This window comes from Rhea americana, unplaced genomic scaffold, assembly GCF_003343005.1.
Source record: "Rhea americana isolate MKP2758 unplaced genomic scaffold, rheAme1 scaffold_108, whole genome shotgun sequence".
NCBI lineage: Eukaryota > Metazoa > Chordata > Aves > Rheiformes > Rheidae > Rhea > Rhea americana.
This window is the reverse complement of record NW_028185128.1, coordinates 2,783,947-2,802,035: the sequence shown is the minus strand read 5'-3', so window position 1 is coordinate 2,802,035 and position 18,089 is coordinate 2,783,947. Positions and strand designations below refer to the sequence as shown.

Sequence of the window (18,089 nt, the reverse complement as noted above, 5' to 3'; positions counted from 1 at the left end):
TATGAGAAAAATATCTTCTTCCCATGCAGAATGGAACACAGTAAAGAATAAGAGAGTTTTGAAGAACACACACAGAGCAATGTGAGAGAACTGACTTGCTCAAGTCTCTTTATATCTTTTAATACAACTTCCATTGCAATCCTGAAGTGAAAATAACTGTGTAATGATAATTACAAAAATATCAGCAGAAGATGCATTCCAGTTCAAGGAGAGATTTGTCCCATAAAGCAAAAAGAAAAAATCAAGTAATGGAGGTTATTTATATGCCATTGTACACATTCCCTGGAACAATCAGCTAGGCTCATTGATAATAGCACCTGTCAAATTCGCAGTGCTTGACTGCTTGCTGCTATTAGTAGAAGCAGCCACTGTTATTACTAGCACTAAAAGATATTTAGGTATAAGCAGCCAGAGTAACAGTGACATAGGAGGATGAAAGCTGGGCACACTACACAGGAAAAGCAGCAACAACTTTAGAGGACTAATGCTTACTAGCTGGCACTAGTGGGCTCCTTCCTTCTGGCCCAGGGCTTACATGATCACCATGATGTCTTCCAGTGGCTTTCGGGTTAGTGCAGGCACAGTGGCATCTTTCTTGGGATAGCCAACAGGGAGCAGTAAGAGTAGCTTCTCATTTGCTGGGCGCTGGAGCAGCACCCGCAGGTGAGGGCCACAGTTCAATGGTGTGGTGGTCACTGTGTATAGGCCTGCGTTCTGCAATAAGACAAGACAAGAACATCTCAACGGGAATAAGAATGAGATGGAGGTCTATTCTCTATATTTGTATCTTATTCTCATAAGCCCTATACTCATTTTCATATTGACTATCCCAGAAATACTATTTCATTAAACTGTTCTGCAGGCTTTAGAACGTCTAATTTACTAATAGCCACAGTAACTGTGACTAACTTTAAAAAAAAGTCTACCATGCTTGCATAAAAGTACAGCATTTCTCCAGTGCAGCAGTAGCCCAGGCTAATGGAAACAGCCCTATTCTGTCTGATACATCTGCAGGTTGTACAGCAGGAGTTTACGCTGAAGCAATCAGTGTAATGGTGGGCCCATTTTAATCAACTGTTCAGTTGAGAGGCAGTTGTGGGRATATTGCTGGAATATCATCCCCCAGGGTTAGTCCAGTTCATGCTAAGAAATAGTTTGGTTCTTGTGCCCATATGGCTGGCAAAAAGATGTCTTACAGCTTTGTTGGTACTTGTTCCTCAAGGTTATAGGAAGAAGGGGCAGAAGTCTGTTGCCATCTCTCAGTGGCCAATATTTTGGCTTACAGCAGAACTCCAAAATATGTCTATGTATCCTTCTCCCCTCATACAAATCTCACGAAAAAGCTAAATCATCTGACAAATAGTCAGACAGCTGATGCTATCCAATAGCTGACATTGCCCAGAGCTGAGGGGCATACTGAGAGTTATGCATGTGGATTTCAGCTTCTCTATTTGATGCAAGCATTTTGGGAGGCTTTAGGGTATAAAAGATAGTCAGGAAGACATTCTCAGGCAGCAGACCTCACATATTAAGTAACATCTAGAGTTCTATGAAGAGGAGTGAGAGCTAGTAATGGTGATGCTGAATGTTATGCCTCCATGCACTATGTTTTTTAATGTTGTCAAATAATTTCTAAGAGCTGTGAAGGAGACAGTATGAAAGAGCTGAGCAGTTGGAAGGGAGTCTCAGAAATCTTACTTGGTGATGGACTTGCTAGGAGGAAAATGAAGCCTTGTCACTCTTACTGCCTCTGACTAGAGCAAGGTTCTAGTGACACAGTGCTGGCTCTACCCCAGTTCCCTGTGCACTCCCTTTGCTCTCAGATCCATGCAGGAAACGTACAGAACCCTGAGCAGCTGCAGAGCAGCAGCATCCCCTGCACTGCTCCCTTCTCAGATCTTCCACCATGGATATACTCCTAAGAACAGCAATGTGGGCAGGGAACTGTCACTCAAAATGGAATAGAGGAGAAACAGCAGTTCCTGGTAGGAAACTGGCCTAATATAAAAGATGGCATCTTGGTGTTATCTGCTGACAGGCCAAGCTAATAACTGGAATAGCTTCACTATTTAAACACTTGTGTGAGCACATCAGATATTACAAGCAGAACTGAACACTGAGAAACCACTGAGAAAATCCAACTGGCTGGTGTCAAAAACATGCTGAGCTTTAGAAATCAGTTCATCTTCAGAAATGCCTCAGAAAAACTGATGGAAATGGTACAACCTGTTCTATGAAATATGTCCCTGGGTTTTTTTTCTAGCACTAAAAATGATTTGGAGTCAAGTCATTTTTTAGGGTTTGCTGAAAGGAAAGTGCCTCTATGGCACTGTACAGCCATGCTTTGGGAACCTGCAGACCCTTGTCAGCCCTGTTAAGATAAAACAGTAATCACAGGTGCTGAAGTCTATGCCTGGAGAACAATGACCACTCTATGAGGCAAGCTGCATTACCCTTTTCTTCTTGTTAACCAGTATCGAGAACAGGAATCACCTTCTCAGACATGAGCCTGTGCAGAGCCAGCGCTAGTATTTATCTTGTTAATGAGGATTGAGTATTTAAGCAGGAAGATTCAGTTTGAGTGAATTAGTTATTCAAAGAATAACTTTAAAACTCAAAACTAAGATACACTGCCATGAAGTAGAGCAATTCCAGAGGCCTGATAATGTTAAAATCTAAACTGGTTGGGTTCAGCCCTCATTTGGGCAAAATGACCTTGGTGGGTAATCAAAACTAATTCACTGACTCCCAGTGCACCAATTCTGTCCACATACCTGCAGTGCAGCAAGCAAGATACCACAGGCAATAGAAACACTGATTTCGTTGTAGTAATGGGTCTTCTTTTTGCCATTTGGAAGTTTCCCATATACCTGCTTGAAAATGAGGATCAGATAAGGAGCAGTATCCAGATACTCTTTGATCCAGTTTGTTCTGCAAAAGGATAATGTTTAAGACAATTATTTTGTGACCTTTTCACTTTCCCGTAAGTCACGTTTACTGTCTGCAGAGGTGCAGTAAAGGTACACAACAATTACAATGTTAGATTAAAACTAAGGCTAGAACAGCTACAGCAAATGACTAGGTATTATTAGCTTAAGTGGAAACCTTTCTGCAGAAAAAGGCTTGAATGGAGTTCTCCATTTTAACACATTCAGCTATGGAGTTGATGTGCTCTCCCTGAAGGATGGAATTGCATAAAAATAGGAGGCAGGTCTTGACCTCTTATCTATGAACTGGCCTCATGAGCATTTGCCCTTGAGGTGATTTAATTCCTGGAATTCTGTAGACCTGCAGCTCCCCCTGATACATGCCAAATTTTGTGGTTGCAGGAAAAACTACTGGCAAAACTGTTCAAAACTGCTTGGCCTAAGGTATTAACCTAAATATATTCTTACAGATCATTATCCAGTTTCTGAGTATTTTAGCACTTTTAGACTTCATTTGGTTCTTAATTTAGTATTATGAGACTATACACAATAAAGATACAGGATTTAGATAAGAAAAGGTGTATTTTCTACTTTTCTCACACAAAATATAAAAATACTGTTTTTAGTTGTATATATAGCAAATATGTTTGCTGCACCTGAAAAATGAATAGCATTATGAAATAGGTTGGGCAAATCAATTTACATAKTCTTCATTTGAGATTTTTTCGCATTATGTGAAGTTAAGCAAGTCAGTCAGACTTTGCAGGGTGTTTGGAACAATTAAGTATTTCATAATTCAGTGCTTGCATAGAGTCTGGCCTTAGGGACACTGCAATCAACTGCAAAACTACCAATGACTTTGGGAGCTACATTGTTTGAGAAATGACAGGAGAGAACTGAGATGTGATTTGGGGCGATAGAGGTAACATAGAAGAAAAATAATGATGGAGCCAAATGCTTGGACAACTTTCGAAAAGAAGGAAATATAATCTCTTTCTAATGGAGTCAATTTTATGGACTAGCTGTCAGGGCACAATTCTAGTCATGTTCTTAAGTTTTCTTGTTAACGATGAGTTTTAGAAATATAATAATTGGGGGGACAAGGAGAGGAAGGGAAAACAAGAGAAGCTTCTTCTATCACTTGGATTTTCTGAACTGTGGCACTTTAAATAAGACTCTTGTCATTCTCAGAATCAAGATAAAGCTGTACTGAGTGTTGTATGTTATGTTATATGTATATACGTGAGCTGAACATTAATGACTGTGTAATAATGAGAGTATGATTCACTTCTTTCATCCCTCTTCTGGTAAGACTGAAGCACACGGTCATGCRTGTGTCTGTTTGTTAGGTGCCACATTTCACTTACCCTTAGAACAAAGTAGCCAGCATTAAAACATAAAGATAGTAATTTTTGTTGAGCTCTTGCTCAATAAAAGCAAGGTGGGAGCTCTACTTTCCTCAGAAAAGAGTTTCCTCTTCCCAGCTGTAAACCAGCAAAAGGGCCTCAGTTTAGAGACCCTGACAACATACTGACTCAGATAGTCTCTGACCCCATCTTCTTCCTTCTCATGTAATCAGGAAGTGGGAAATATATTACAGCTGCCCTCCTGAATAGAGCAGGAAAACAGGAGAGTCTAAGGAGCATGGACCTGAGAGAACATTTTTAAAACAAAGTTTTTAAAATTGAGCTGAATATTTTTAGGGTTTTTCTTCCTGAAAACATATGGAAAAATACAAAAAGATAAGCTGTTTATAACTTTTCAGTATGATCTTTCCTATACCAAAACCCAGTTCCCTTCAATCCACTTGAACAACTGATTTTTTTGTACCTCAGTCTTTTCAGGTCATTAACCCATCTATCTCCCATCCTTTTTTTGTAGTTTATTTCTTCTTCTTCTTCTACAATCTCCCGAATTTTATGTTTTAAATTTGGATCTTGCACTACCACAAAGGTCCAAGGTTCAGTGTGTGCTCCGCTGGGTGAAGTACCTACGTACAAAAACAAGAAAAGATGAAAACTTAGTATAGTGCTAACAGAAGGCCTGTTGTGAGAGGTATCAACATTTCTTTGTGGGCTTTGGGACTAACCACCAGTGCAATGGGAAAGCAAGCTCATGAGATGGGAAGAAATGGGGGATCAAGGTAAATTGATGGGAAGATAGGTAAGTTCTTGCTGACAATCCCTATTCATTTGTTTCTTGAAGAATATAAAATTCCGTTCAGTGACAATTGTTAATGCCTTCAAATAGCCATCTTGCATGGGAAGCAAAATTTAGGGATTTGAAAAAAATTCCTCTGTACTTCTTATGATGGGGCAGTAATATGATGCAATATATGCGTGCAGTGATGTTAATGCAAAACATTTTACCCAAAGCAATGCACCCTCTGACTATGCAACCAACTCTGAGAAAAAGTTCTAGTGAAGGGCAAAGCTAATGGCTTTTTAGGAAGCAAGGTAGCTAGCCATGCACAGGAATCCATTGCTTGCTGACAAAGATGAGGAACTGCACGATGCAAAYATCTGCTATATAGCATACAGATTTGAGTTTTTTGTCCCAAAGACAGCTGGTGAAGTGCACATACTAAATCTGCACTTGCTCATTCAGCCCTGATCATTACACAGCAACACCACTGGAGAACATTTTAACTGACTAACAGATTAAAGCCAAATCCTGAAGAATATACTTACCTGTATAAGCTCACAGAGCAATAGGTTAAGGAGACTGTTTAGGTCTTCTAGCCTCTTGTTAACATTTTGAAAATTAATATTAAAAGTTTTTGCTGACAGTATATTCGCTTCTCTGAGMATTAAATTTAGCTTAAGAAACACTATGAATAAACAGTTTGAACTATCTTTTATATTCCAGCGTGGTTAAATCAAGAACCCTGCCTCTCCTCAGGTTTGAATAAGAACTCATGACATTTATGTTTTGCTTTCTTTTCTTTTCCTCCACACAGCCCAAAGCTTTCAGGGTTACAAGGTACTTCATCTGTACTCCAGGCTTGTTCACTTCGCTGCATTTGCCAAAACACGTTTAGTGTTTTAATGAGTCCCAGCTAATTAGAGGAAGATGGAGACTCAAAAAAGTGCAATAACAAAGCTGCTTGCTGTTTTTAAAGGAAAAATAATGCACTTCAGATGCTAAGAATCTCTATTATTAATTCTGCTAGAGGCTATTGAACTTTCCTCTAAGACATCTTGTGAAAATTTTGCTGTACTAACAGCAGCTGGTTCATAGAATAAGAGAAATAATGAGGGTCAAATCCATTCCTGGCTGAAGTCAACATTGCCAGAACAGCAATGAGATTAGGCCAGGACATTATAGTAATGATGTGAAACACATGAGTTCTCAAAAAAATAAAATTTATTTCTGACACTCACTCGAGTAACCTTGACCAGRGTCCTTGGTATAACACTCCAGTCTTACACAATAGGGGCCAGGCACTGATGCTGAAAGGGCTGGAAGGTTTTTTTTGTTTTTTTTGTTTGTTTGTTTGTTTGTTTTGAGAAAACCTTTTGTCAATGATAAATCTTAAACATTTGTGTCAAAYAAAATATTTTGCATGGCTAGGCCAATTTCATCAAATTTTTTGGCAAAAAAGCCCCAAATAACCCACCGAACAAAAGCTTCACGTGATAAACATSCTCAAAATGAGTTAAATTTTAAAGCATGTGAAATTCCTATGATTTGACATTTTTGAGAAGGAAACACTTCAGTATTTCTATTTGAAAAGTGTTTCAGGAAGCTGTGCTTCAATTTTATTTTAAATAACATTTTTTTTTAACTGGAAAAGGAAATGTTTCATGCCGTTGAAATGATTTTTTTTCCTTTTAGTTACACTGACAATAAAAAAAATTGCAAATGCTCCAAAACAGACCCCACCATATAGTTGTTCAAGCAGCTCTCATTACCTTACTGAGTAATTTATAAATAATCAATTGGTTCTTACTCATTATGGCTACTGGTAAATCTAGAAAGATCATATTGCTAWTTCTCTCGGCTTTTGTAGATCACTTTAACAGAGTTGAACAGCCATACAGTAGTCTTTTTTTTTTTTCAGACCTTCATCCACTCAGTACCATACCTGCTGTTCTGATGACATTATCGATAACCTCCCTGGGGACTGGCTCATCACTGAGAAACCTGACAGACCGCCTCTTATTAAGAAGTCTGTAAAACTCTTGTGACCTTTCAATCATTTCAGCCTCAGAGTAGCGCTCAGCAGAGAAGGGGACATGGGCAGTATTTTCATCAAATCCTTGCCACTCTTCATCAACCTCTGCAAGAAAACAAAAGAAATGAAGCAGGAACTATTAGGGCTTGCTTCGTCGGAGAAAGCCAGTTGTATCGTTGGCATTCGTTGCTGTAATGCACTTTGACCTGTGTTTGTATACGTTGTACTTCTGCACTACTGGAAAGCCTAAGTCTGAGGTTCCAGCTGACACAACTCATTGATTCCTAGCTCCAGCTACCAAATAAACATGTTTAAAAGCCATCAGCCAGAGGGAGGACTGGGGGAGAGGGAGTGTCCTGGCTCACTGTAGCAAGCGTGATCCAGAAGCAAGTTACGGCTTTCTGCACTCCAGTCTACAAACATGCCTGCAAAAGTGGCTTGCACGTTGAAATTGCAGTGAAGAAGAGGCCAAATTACAGCTCTTTTCTCATTAAGTAAATGTGAATATGTATGTTCTTTTTGCAAGCATTCTACTAAGGAAAAAATCAAATTACTAAAGTCAAGGAGAGGGCTTGACTACCAAGATATGTAAAAGCTCCTCTGAAGGGCTGAATGTCGACCTCTTCCTATATTYATATTTCATCACAGGAATGTTACAAGGCTAGGCTCTGCACAAATGTGACTGTGGTTAAGTTCTTTGGTTTCAGAATACTTTCAGCATGAGGGGGAATACGTGAGAGACATCTGCACTTAGGATAACACTGTATTAAATGCAGGATATTGTATATCTTGCCTTTCATTTAAGAACTTAAATTGTGCTTCATTTCATGGAAATCTGCCCTCCCTCCTTTTTTTTAATGCCATAGATGTTTTAACATAAAATACAGCTTCTGTTGCCTTGGAGATCTCTTCTTTCTCCCCTGCATTCCTAGTATCAGCAAGGATAGCATTTTTTGCGGCTATGACGTAGAAGTGAAAGCCATTTAAATTTTGCATTTTAGCTAGTCAATAGTATTGAGCAATCTGCTACGGAGTGCTGAGTCAGAAGAAAAATACTCCAGTTCTTTTTTCAGTCACCGTTAGGCTATTGTTCAAAAATCATAGCAGTCTCCAGTGCAAATTCAGATAGCAATTATTTCTATGTTTTAGTAGTATGCAGTTGTCTTGGGAGAGCAGGCTGATCATTTTATAAAGAGCTGGTTCATTTTATAAAGAGCAGTAAAACATTTTCAAGTGTGGTTTAGCATGTGCAAGAGGCTGCAATCTATTCAGAATCTGAACCCCGAACAACATCCATTTTGCATATAAAGAAGTCATCAAGAATGTTCCTTTCACAGAACATGTGTTAGTATTCTCAGTCACAGTCTGCAAAGATCTGGCTCCAGTGTAGTAGGAAACAGTCACCATTTGTAAAAACTATTTTGAGGGAATCTTGCACAATCAAAATGAAAAAAATAAGAGGAAACATCTTTCTAGTCTGCCCTTTCTGTTTTATGCTTGTTATCATGGATAGTTATTCAATAGCAGCCAGCTGACTAGACTTGCCCTTTGCTAGTGTTCTGGTAACCTTCAGAAACTTTCACATTCCCTTTTTGCTGTTCCTCACCTACTTGGTGAAGGAGATACCATGGTGTTACAACAGCTATCTTTACACTAGCAAATAGTGTGGTGATTTGTAGAGAGGAAGAGCTTCAGCTGGGGAGCCAGTGTTCAACACTGTGTGTTTTGGAGTGGTTATTTTGGAGGAATTCTAGTCTGGCAAAGTGAACTGAACAGGTGCTTTCTTGGGATGCATCTCTGTCTTACTTTTTTTCTAGAGGAGTCCAGTTYACTGGTTGTAACTTCTAGTATGTGGACAAAAGAGTGGTACTGGGGACAATTAGGAGATTCACTTGAGTCTGATCCAAATGCCTGATCCAGACTGAAACACTAACATAGATGCATCCAAAAATACATTTCATTGGCCCAAAGAGATTAACTCCAGCTATCCTCTTTTGCATATACTCCTCAAAAAAAAAGGGAGGAGGGTACCAGGTTAGACCACTAATAAAAACAAGTGTGTTCAGTAAGACAGGCTGACCTCACTCCCACTAKGTAGAAGTCGGTATGCAACCTCTCCATGAGAACTCACAGGGAATGCAGCTGTGGAACAGAAGTCAGAATACATATCTCTGCCTCTTGCCTCTCTACATCATGATTCGGAAGAAGATGTAACCCTCACCCCAAGTGGCTGGGTCCAGTATTCGAGAAAAAAAAAAAATCTGACCTGAAAATGTGTCAAGCCATGTGAGAAAAAAAMAAGGAGTTGGGAGATAGCAACTCAGCAACCCTTTCCAATCTGACTGATAACAGTCTGGCCAGCAGAGAAATTCAGAGGRTGTCTCATTAGGGCAGATAAGTCTATCACTGTTTAGCCAAGTAGCTCATTTGTCCTAGTTATTTAGTGTGTGTTTTAGCCAATTCTGTAGTCTTAAATTGTGTATTTCCTGTATGCAGATTCTTTATATGTTGTAGAGCTTGCTCAACAGTAATTAACCCACACAGGGAAGGTTACAGAGAGGTAACACTCTTTATTAGGCCAGTTGATACAGATAGGAGAAGAAAACATGCAAGCTTTGAGCACATAAATTTTCATGCAAGCTTCTCTTGAAGGGCCAATGTGCCTGCAAGCTGGTTTGCTGCTTGCAACGGCCTTGATTTGTCTGATAAAATAGATTCTCACTTCCCAAATCCATCTTGGGTATAACAGTACTGCTACTACAAGCAAAAAGATATTCTTTGATGAACTGAGACCGAACAGTTACACAGACATATGCCAATATGTTTTATCCACTGGCACTCCTGTAAGAGGGGTTTCTAAATGGGACAAATTTTGTCTTTATGTTAAMAAAACACTGAAATCAGCTCAGGCTGTACATGTGTATCAGAAGGCAGAATCTGACCAAAGAGCTGTAGTCAAAGTATTAGACTGATGTCCTGGTGAAAATTTCAGGTCAAACTTTACTATTTGCTCTGGTGCTCACATCAATCTGCTGTAGAGATTGCCTTTATCCATTTCCCAGTAATAAGTTACTGTTGTGTGTCCTGGGAGAAATCCCAGAAGTAGTCAAATAAAAATAACTCCAGGACCTGAGAGTTTCTGTGTACTCTCATCATTTACTTTCTTAGGAGGAGGATTTAGCAAGRTTCAGAAGGCAGGAACTAGCATACATTCAGTGCACTATACCTTCTATTCAGCCACCGATTGAGGAGATTTACTAGTCTGATCTTGGTTCCTAAGCAAATCAAGGGCCTGCTTGGTCATCTCTTATTCTAGAATTATTGCAAAACCATCAAAAATTATTTTGAGTTAGAGAAATTTAAACTACTGTATAAACTACCAAAATCCTTTACAAAAGAAAGTTTGTCAAATGGGARCAAAGTCAGAAAGCTTTAAACTTGCAGTGTTACCTAAGGCCAGACTGAGTTACATCTTATAAGGTTTGTTTGTTTGTTTTTCCATGTAAGAGAAGAAAAGAAATGAAGCTGCTGTGCAGCCAAGACAGTTTGGATTAATAACAACACAACTAAAAAAGAAATGTACTTTCAAAGATCTTGAACGTGAGACAAGGGTGAGGTGACTAATGAGAATGGAAGTAGGAGAATCATAATATCAAAGGTGTAAACAAAACTTAAATAGCTTAACTCACTCAAAGTGAGAATACTGGAAGAAGCAGSAGAAGAACTCAGAAGTGACAGAGCTGACTTACAAAACCATAGTTCTCCTAGCTATTTTTTAAAATAAGTTCATCTACTATTTATTCTCTTCCACCATGTGTCTACCATTTAGTCTTAGCAGTTAACATTATCCATATGCTAAGCTAGAATCATTATCAGCACTATCTGTTTAGTGCATGCTCTCTATATCTTTAATTGCTGTATATGGACGTATTCCTGTCTGTACATCCACATTATACAATAATACAAATATTTAGATTTCTTTGTATTCTATTATTTGATAGGCATCCTGCTAGTGAGTCTATATCTTGTTAGCCACATTTTCAAGATTCCTATCACTTCCATTGTACATTTACAGTAGCCAACTCAGCTTCCTGCTTTTTAAGTAAATTTGCTTTGGTTCATATATCCCAAGTGAAATCTCATAATAAAAATGCCACCTCTCTAATTCTGTCAGAAATTCCTCTCTAGRTGCCTTTTAGGATCATGTTTACTGCCTTCCTAGTGATTCACACTGAAACTAATAGTCAGCCTACAAGCCATATAATAAATTCTGCATCTCAGTTTGTAGCAATAATTCTTACTGTGACTTCCTAATAACATAAACTCTCACCAATACAATTACTTGTCATTTCATTTCTGTTGGCCACTTCTTTTACCCACACTGATACTTTCTTGTGTTGATGGCTCCTGGTTTTATATGATCAACAAACTCCGCTTGCACACTCCTCGGTTTTGTGCCAAGACTATCAGATAATAAAGACTGGTCCCAAGACTGATCCTTGAGAAACATCACTATTAACCCAAGTCTAGCCATGTCTTCTTTCCAAAACAGCTGTTTCAGTTTCTCCTCTAAGGAATTGCTTCCCAAGCTTAGAATTCCTCTTCCCATCCTATTCTCCAGTATAAGGATACAGTGTCTGGGAAAGTAATTAAATGCCTAGAAAGTAAATCCTCACATCTTTGGACTTTAAGTTCTGGGTAAGTGACCTCCTTGTGTTTTTCTTTTTCTTTTCTTTTTCTTTCTCTTTCCTTTTTTTCTTTTTTTTTTTTTCTTTTTTTTGTTTGTTTGTTTGATGGCAGAATGGTATGTAATTTGCCACTACAGGATTCCCAGTAATGAATTCCAGCCCTGAACTGAGTGTGTGGCTAGTGGAAGTCTAAAAGCAATGGATTGCCTTACTGACAGGATATGAACAGTGGTTAGCAGGCTGACTCTAGAGCCCACAAGAGCTGGTCAGGAGTCTTGAGCAAAAGAAGTAGCTAGTGGGAGAAGCACACCCTGGATGAAGGAAGCCAGTAACAAAATATTGTGAAAATTACTTCAAACTAGAATAGARTTGGAGAAGGATTCTTAAGATCTCCAGCAGAATGAAGTGGCTGTCTTATAAAGAGAGGATTTACTGGTTTACCTAGTAAAAGAAAGGTTGAGAGGTAATCTGATTGCTCTGTATGAACCACAGGAGGGTATATACCTGGGCTGGAAAAATGCCCTTTAAACTACAAAAGAAGGACATGACAGGAAAATTATATATAGACCAGTATTAAATAAGTTTGGGTTGGTATTTAGAAGATTTTTTTTAACTCACAGAATGAAGTTTTGGAATAGACTTCAAGTAAGATTATAAAATGGGATGAAAAAAGGCCAGTTTTCAAGAGAAATTCAATCAGCTGATGATAGAGACTGAAGGTGTATCTGCAGCAGCAGGGAGATAAACACAATGACACACTATATACATGTAAATTCTATGTTCCTAAATAACACAAAGCATGAATTGTCATTAAATTGGAAAATTAAACTGCTACTGCCTCACTCGTGTCACTACCTTTTTTATTAAAAGATACAGGAAACCTTTGAATGTGGTGGGAAGGGAGAGGAGTACTTCTAAGTGGGAGAGATCTATTTTAAGAAGTATCACAAGCAATGAGCAGTGCATTTTCAGAAGAGATGGAACATTTAGGCCTTTGCACCTTGCTTTATAGTCCTTAAGTACAGTATATCACCAAGCAAAGTCCTCACAATTAAATATATAGCAATAAAATATCTTTGCTAATAATCTCTGCAACTGATGCCCAGAGTAACAAGGGTACAAATAAAATTCCACACCACTGTAAACTGGGTCTATATTTACCTTATCCATCAATTATTTGGCCTTAATACATGAACTAGAAAGTGATTTATGCTTCTTCTTGATCTGAGCCTAACAGGTGTAGTGTAGTAATTAACCGGGGAAGGATGGGATTTCAGTAGCACTAAATTCCCCGTACTGAAGACTGAATCATTTGTCTGAGCTTGCCTTAGCTACRTTCTAGATCTAACCATGTAAACTTAACACTGTGAGAAACTAGGTAMCACAATTTTGGGATCAGGTTCCATGACTATGAGAGATCTGTTCTGATTCATTGTTCAAGGCAAAGCTGAAGAAACATGTTTTCTGACTGTCTAATTGGCAATCACATATGACCTAATACAGTACATGGCCACACATAAAGACCATTTTTGTCAATCTGCAGCATGTCAATCTCTCATTCTGGATCTTGTTAAAGAGAAAAGAAATTATAGGACAGAAAGGCATGCAAATAAATCTGAAGTACTGCCAGCTGAGGCATTAAACAAATTGACTGAATGAACGCTATCCACTTAACTGAAGAATTGGCTTTCTGGCTGCTCCAAGAAACATCCTTCCCTACAGCCTGAGAAAGCATAACAAAGACAAGCTTGGTAGCACCTGGATAGCCATTCACTTCTCAAATAGCCACTTCTGTCATTCACTTCCATTAAGTGACTTTACTGAGGCTGTGCAAGCAGTTCAGCTAATGACGCTTAATGCTTTGCTGCACACAGGAATGCCACTTKCTAGAGAAACATCCCTGTGGTACTACTTCATGGTTCATGCAGCTGTGAGTGCCCAAGCAATTTTGAGTGTTTTTGTAATGCAGCTGAAAAATACGATTTGCCTCTTGAAGTATCCCAGTGCAGTAAGAGCACTATGCAGGTTTGGTTTGCTTCATTTTCTTGGTAAAGTGCCCTTTCTTTGATCATGGTCAAGTATGGAAAGACTTGATCCTTAGCTGCATCTTCAGACTTGGGGGCTATTCAAAATGCAGCTCATTTAACTAGAGCAGGCCTAGATTCTAGTTTTAGAGAAGGCCTTAAAAGTGCTTGATCTTATTTAACTCAAACTCTCTCCAGAGTTTGCCTTTAAGAACTTTGCCTTTAACCACAAGCCGACRTGAGACATTTAAATAGAAAGGAGCTTTTCTAATAAAGTAAGATATATTAGTAAACTAGTAGAATTTATACAGCATGCAAACTATTCTCTAATATTAACAAAAACTGTTTACATTTCATGTTTGTATTTCTGCTATTTCTACTTCCAGCATCTACTAAGTCAGTGAAAATTTTAACATTGACTACAAGATATATGTAATTTGATCTTTAATTATAGCATTAGAAGAATAACAGATCACTACCAAGGTGTCCATATTCTCTTCTCACTTATGCTGGTGTTTTCTCTACTGAGGAAAAACTTCCTCATGCATGTTGCAATTATTTTAATTTTTCTGGAGATAAAAGACAGGCTTGTTTTGCAAAGATGGTGGTTTAAAACTGTGTAACCGCCTCCAGAGAAGGGTGATTATTTGTTGTTAAAAACAATACAGCAAGAAAGCCTAACGTAATGTTCGAATATATGACACATGAATGGAGGTTTTATTAAAAAATCACCTTCTTTTAGCAACAGGGAAAAAGTACCTACCTACCTGTCAATTTTTTTATAAGCAATTTTTAACTAGTATGTTTTTGAATTCAATGCCTCAATAAAAGACAGAAAAAAACAAAAATATAAAAGAATAACATTTTGTACATAAAGCTGTGCCAGTACGGCTCCTTATCAGGAGCTAATTGCTTTGCTTATTTAGAGGATCTAAAATTTTAAACTGATAGAAACAACTGCAGTCAAAGATATCACAATGATAATTCATGGATTATCACTTGAACTAGCTACAGGAATTTTGATTTGCAACAGTTTAATTGAACTTTTTAATGATCAGTGACAGAAAGAAAATATTGGATAATTTTTCAAAGAATCAGTTTTGAATTATATAAAGGAATGTATACCTAGAACTAACTTTTAAATAGATTTTGGATATTTTGGAAAAAATAATAAATAAATAAAATGAAAAATAAAATAAATAAAAAACTTGGTTTAAGAGGTTCCAAGTATCAACTATTTCTGGAAATTGATACACTACACTAATTCAGGCTACACTCAACATTGAGAAATAAACAGAAATAATGTTTCTTAGTAATAGGCATATTGATAAGAAAAAAATAGGTAATAGCAATAGGTATATTACTATAGCAATAAGTGTATAGCAATTGCTATAACAATATGTATATTGCAAAAAAAAAGCCAAGTTTCAAAATTTCTAGAAGCTGACTTGAGGAACACGTCATTAAGGCCTTCAAAGGCCCCCAAAAGCCTTCAATAGCAGCATTTTAAAAATCTTTGTTAATTGAGAGTTAAAAATACTACAGGAACAAAGTTGTACATTTTAACTTTACAGGAAAATGAAGGGAGCTCATGCAGGGTAGTGATGTCTCATACTTATGTCACAGCTGTACAACTGAAGTCAGTGCTGTGGAAAAGGACATTCTGTACAGGTGCAGATATACAGTTGAGTGAACACAAATTAGCATCGTGATCACATTTTGTTCTTAAAAATTTGACACAAATTACCTCCAAAATGATCCCAGTTCTAATCCAGCTAGAGCTCTCATGGACATTCATGGAAGTCATACAGARGGGACTTTAGGAACGAAAACTGAATGCATATTTTGTTGTCAGAAACAGATAAAAAAAAGAGCAAACAGTGTAATAAATCAATTTCCATCTCTTCTGGGGGTGCTGAGCTCAAATATAGACTGCACCATATAGCACTGGAAGGTAGGTTGGATAAGATGCCTACACAATTAGCATGCAAACAGAAACTCATGCTCGACTCTTCCCTTTTTTTTACAGTATCCCCTTTCTTTTCCTATATTCCCCACAGAGTGCTTCATAGGTGTAAGATCTGCTGAGCAGAAGGACAGAGAGTGCTCCTTGAAAGTGCATTTTCTTTTTGCAACCTGGCCTGCCTGTAGAAGCATGAGGAAATGCAGATTTACACCGAGACCAACACTGCACTCGCACAACCTGCTTCCCCAGAGCTGATGAGCGCAAGCCACAGCAGCAGTGTAGCACTATGTATACTCCACCATTCTGGAGATGTCCAAGAGATCACATATCAGTTACTCATAACAGCAGATYAAATTCAGATATCAAAATTGTTCACCTGGCTAAAATTTTTCTTACCTTCTTCCTCTAATTGGTGGTCAGTACCATCTTTTAAGTCTTCATCAACCCATGGGCGAGGTAGAGGCTTGCTCTTAGTCTCATGTTTTTCTCTCTCTCCATTCTTCTTCTTCAGTATTACCCCAATCAAAACACATATAATGGCTATGAAGACTGGGGTCAGGGAAGAAAAGAATGCCATAACTGCAAAAATGTGGAGCTGTCTTTCCAAGTTCAGTACTTTCTCTCCTGAAAAGAAGAGGAGGAAATGGGAACAGCAGAAAGGCAGTAAGCAGAAAGGGGTGGACCCAGATATAGAAAAGAAAGGAAGGTTCAGTCCTTGGACTCTATTCTGCTTTCACTTTTCAGCCACTGCTCCTGCAGTCTCTTCTGGGATGTGCTCCTGTTGTTAAGCAGACCCAGGTTTATCCATTTTCTGGGAAGAAACTGCTTACAAACACCAAGTAGAGGCACTGACCATATAAAAATACATAAATGCTGTCAAATGCAAAAAAAAAAACCTTCAGAACAGCAGAATAAGAAAAAACACTCTCTCCATAACTATTTTAGTTATGTAGATCCTAATAATCTTACTTACAATAATGACTATGAGAAAGATTCAAGTAAGAATGTGACTTTTTAAAACTGACAGCATCTCTTTAATGATTAACTCAATGACTTTAATGATTAATTCTTAGTTATACTATATGTATTCTAGGAAAGCAGAATATGATCAATGGAACATGAGTTTATACAGCAACCCTTGGCTGTATAAACAGATCAATAAAATAGATAAGTAAAATGGTAGCATTACCTCTGTATGAAGCACGAATGAGATTGTTCTCAGAACCCTGTATCCATTCTGGATGTTCTGAGGGAAAACAGAAGAAATCATGGGGTTGAAATGAGGATGGTTTGAGAGTTGAAGAATCTATAGCAAATGTTAAAACTCTAATTCATTTAGCTTATCAAAGGAAAGATGAAAAAGTGGTAGGATCTTAGTCTAATCCAGGAATGGTCAATGTCTAAATCCTTAACCCATTTTTTTCTTCTCGGTCAGCTGCTTGGGAACTGAATCAAAACTGCAATATTGAATCAGGCCGTTTATGTGGGGCAGTTCAGGATAATGAAAAACTAGATGGTGCTAAGGGACCTCCTGGGAAGCACAGCACAGCGATACTGACCACATGCAGTTGCCAGCACCCATTGCCCCTTTTAGCCCTGGCTAAGCACCAACCTTGCCAAGCCTTATGTCACTCTGCACAAGACCAGCTCTGAAGTCCCTGTGTACATGACAAGCTAATGTGCATTTGGATAAGCCCTCCAAGGGCAAGGGAAAGCAGTCTGTGGTTGTAACCATTCCAGGAGAGAGAGCATGCAGTGCTGGGCAAGTCAAGCATGGAGAATGGTATCCACCAGGATGAACTGCAGTGCCCCCTCTCTGTTGGTGCAGAAAGCAGAACTCTCGGCAGGAGAGGCAAAGTTGGTGTGTGCTGAGGTTTTTATCCCAACAGCGTCTCACTCATGTCATAGCCACTCACCTCTCTTGTYTCCCCAGTTTTGCAGCACTGAGCACAACCATACTGGTCCCACTAAACGCTGCCACTCGATAGGGTCTCTGCCGTACACTCTCTGCCTTCTCATGTTTCAACAAGTACTGACAGATGCCTAGAGGAGGGGTCTGTATGTCAGGAAGCATAAACAAAGGGCTGCCTTGGTGYGTAGGCAAAGGAACATGTGGCGGGCATGGGGCTGAATCAGCMCATACCAGTTGGCCATGCACGATGACTGTCTGGTTGATAGTCCGGGCATGTATCCTTTTTTCATACAAGGCCCTTGCTAGTTTCTGCAGGCCAAGGAAATTGCCAATCTGTGCATGCATCATCTAGATGTATTTAGAGACAAAATGAAACTGCCTTACAGCTTGGACCC

General features: G+C 38.6%; 1 protein-coding gene across 1 annotated transcript; it reads right to left on the bottom strand.

Annotated features, from left to right (window-relative positions):
* Nucleotides 1-531: 531 nt before the first annotated feature.
* Nucleotides 532-16,395, bottom strand: IYD (iodotyrosine deiodinase). Its single transcript, XM_085310485.1, has 5 exons — nt 16,179-16,395; nt 7,015-7,209; nt 4,758-4,917; nt 2,775-2,931; nt 532-714 (listed from the first exon to the last, which is right to left on the bottom strand). Exons 1-5 carry the CDS (start codon nt 16,357-16,359, stop codon nt 532-534), a joined length of 876 nt encoding a protein of 291 aa, XP_085166611.1. The 5' UTR covers nt 16,360-16,395.
* Nucleotides 16,396-18,089: the final 1,694 nt, after the last annotated feature.

Coding starts and splice junctions, on each gene's coding strand:
- IYD (XM_085310485.1), bottom strand. CDS start 16,359: ATGGCATTCTTTTCTTCCCTGACCCCAGTCTTCATAGCCATTATATGT. Junction 4,918..7,014: donor TAATGTCATCAGAACAGCAG/GTATGGTACTGA, acceptor TTTTGTACGTAG/GTACTTCACCCAGCGGAGCA. Junction 2,932..4,757: donor AATGACCTGAAAAGACTGAG/GTACAAAAAAAT, acceptor ATCCTTTTGCAG/AACAAACTGGATCAAAGAGT.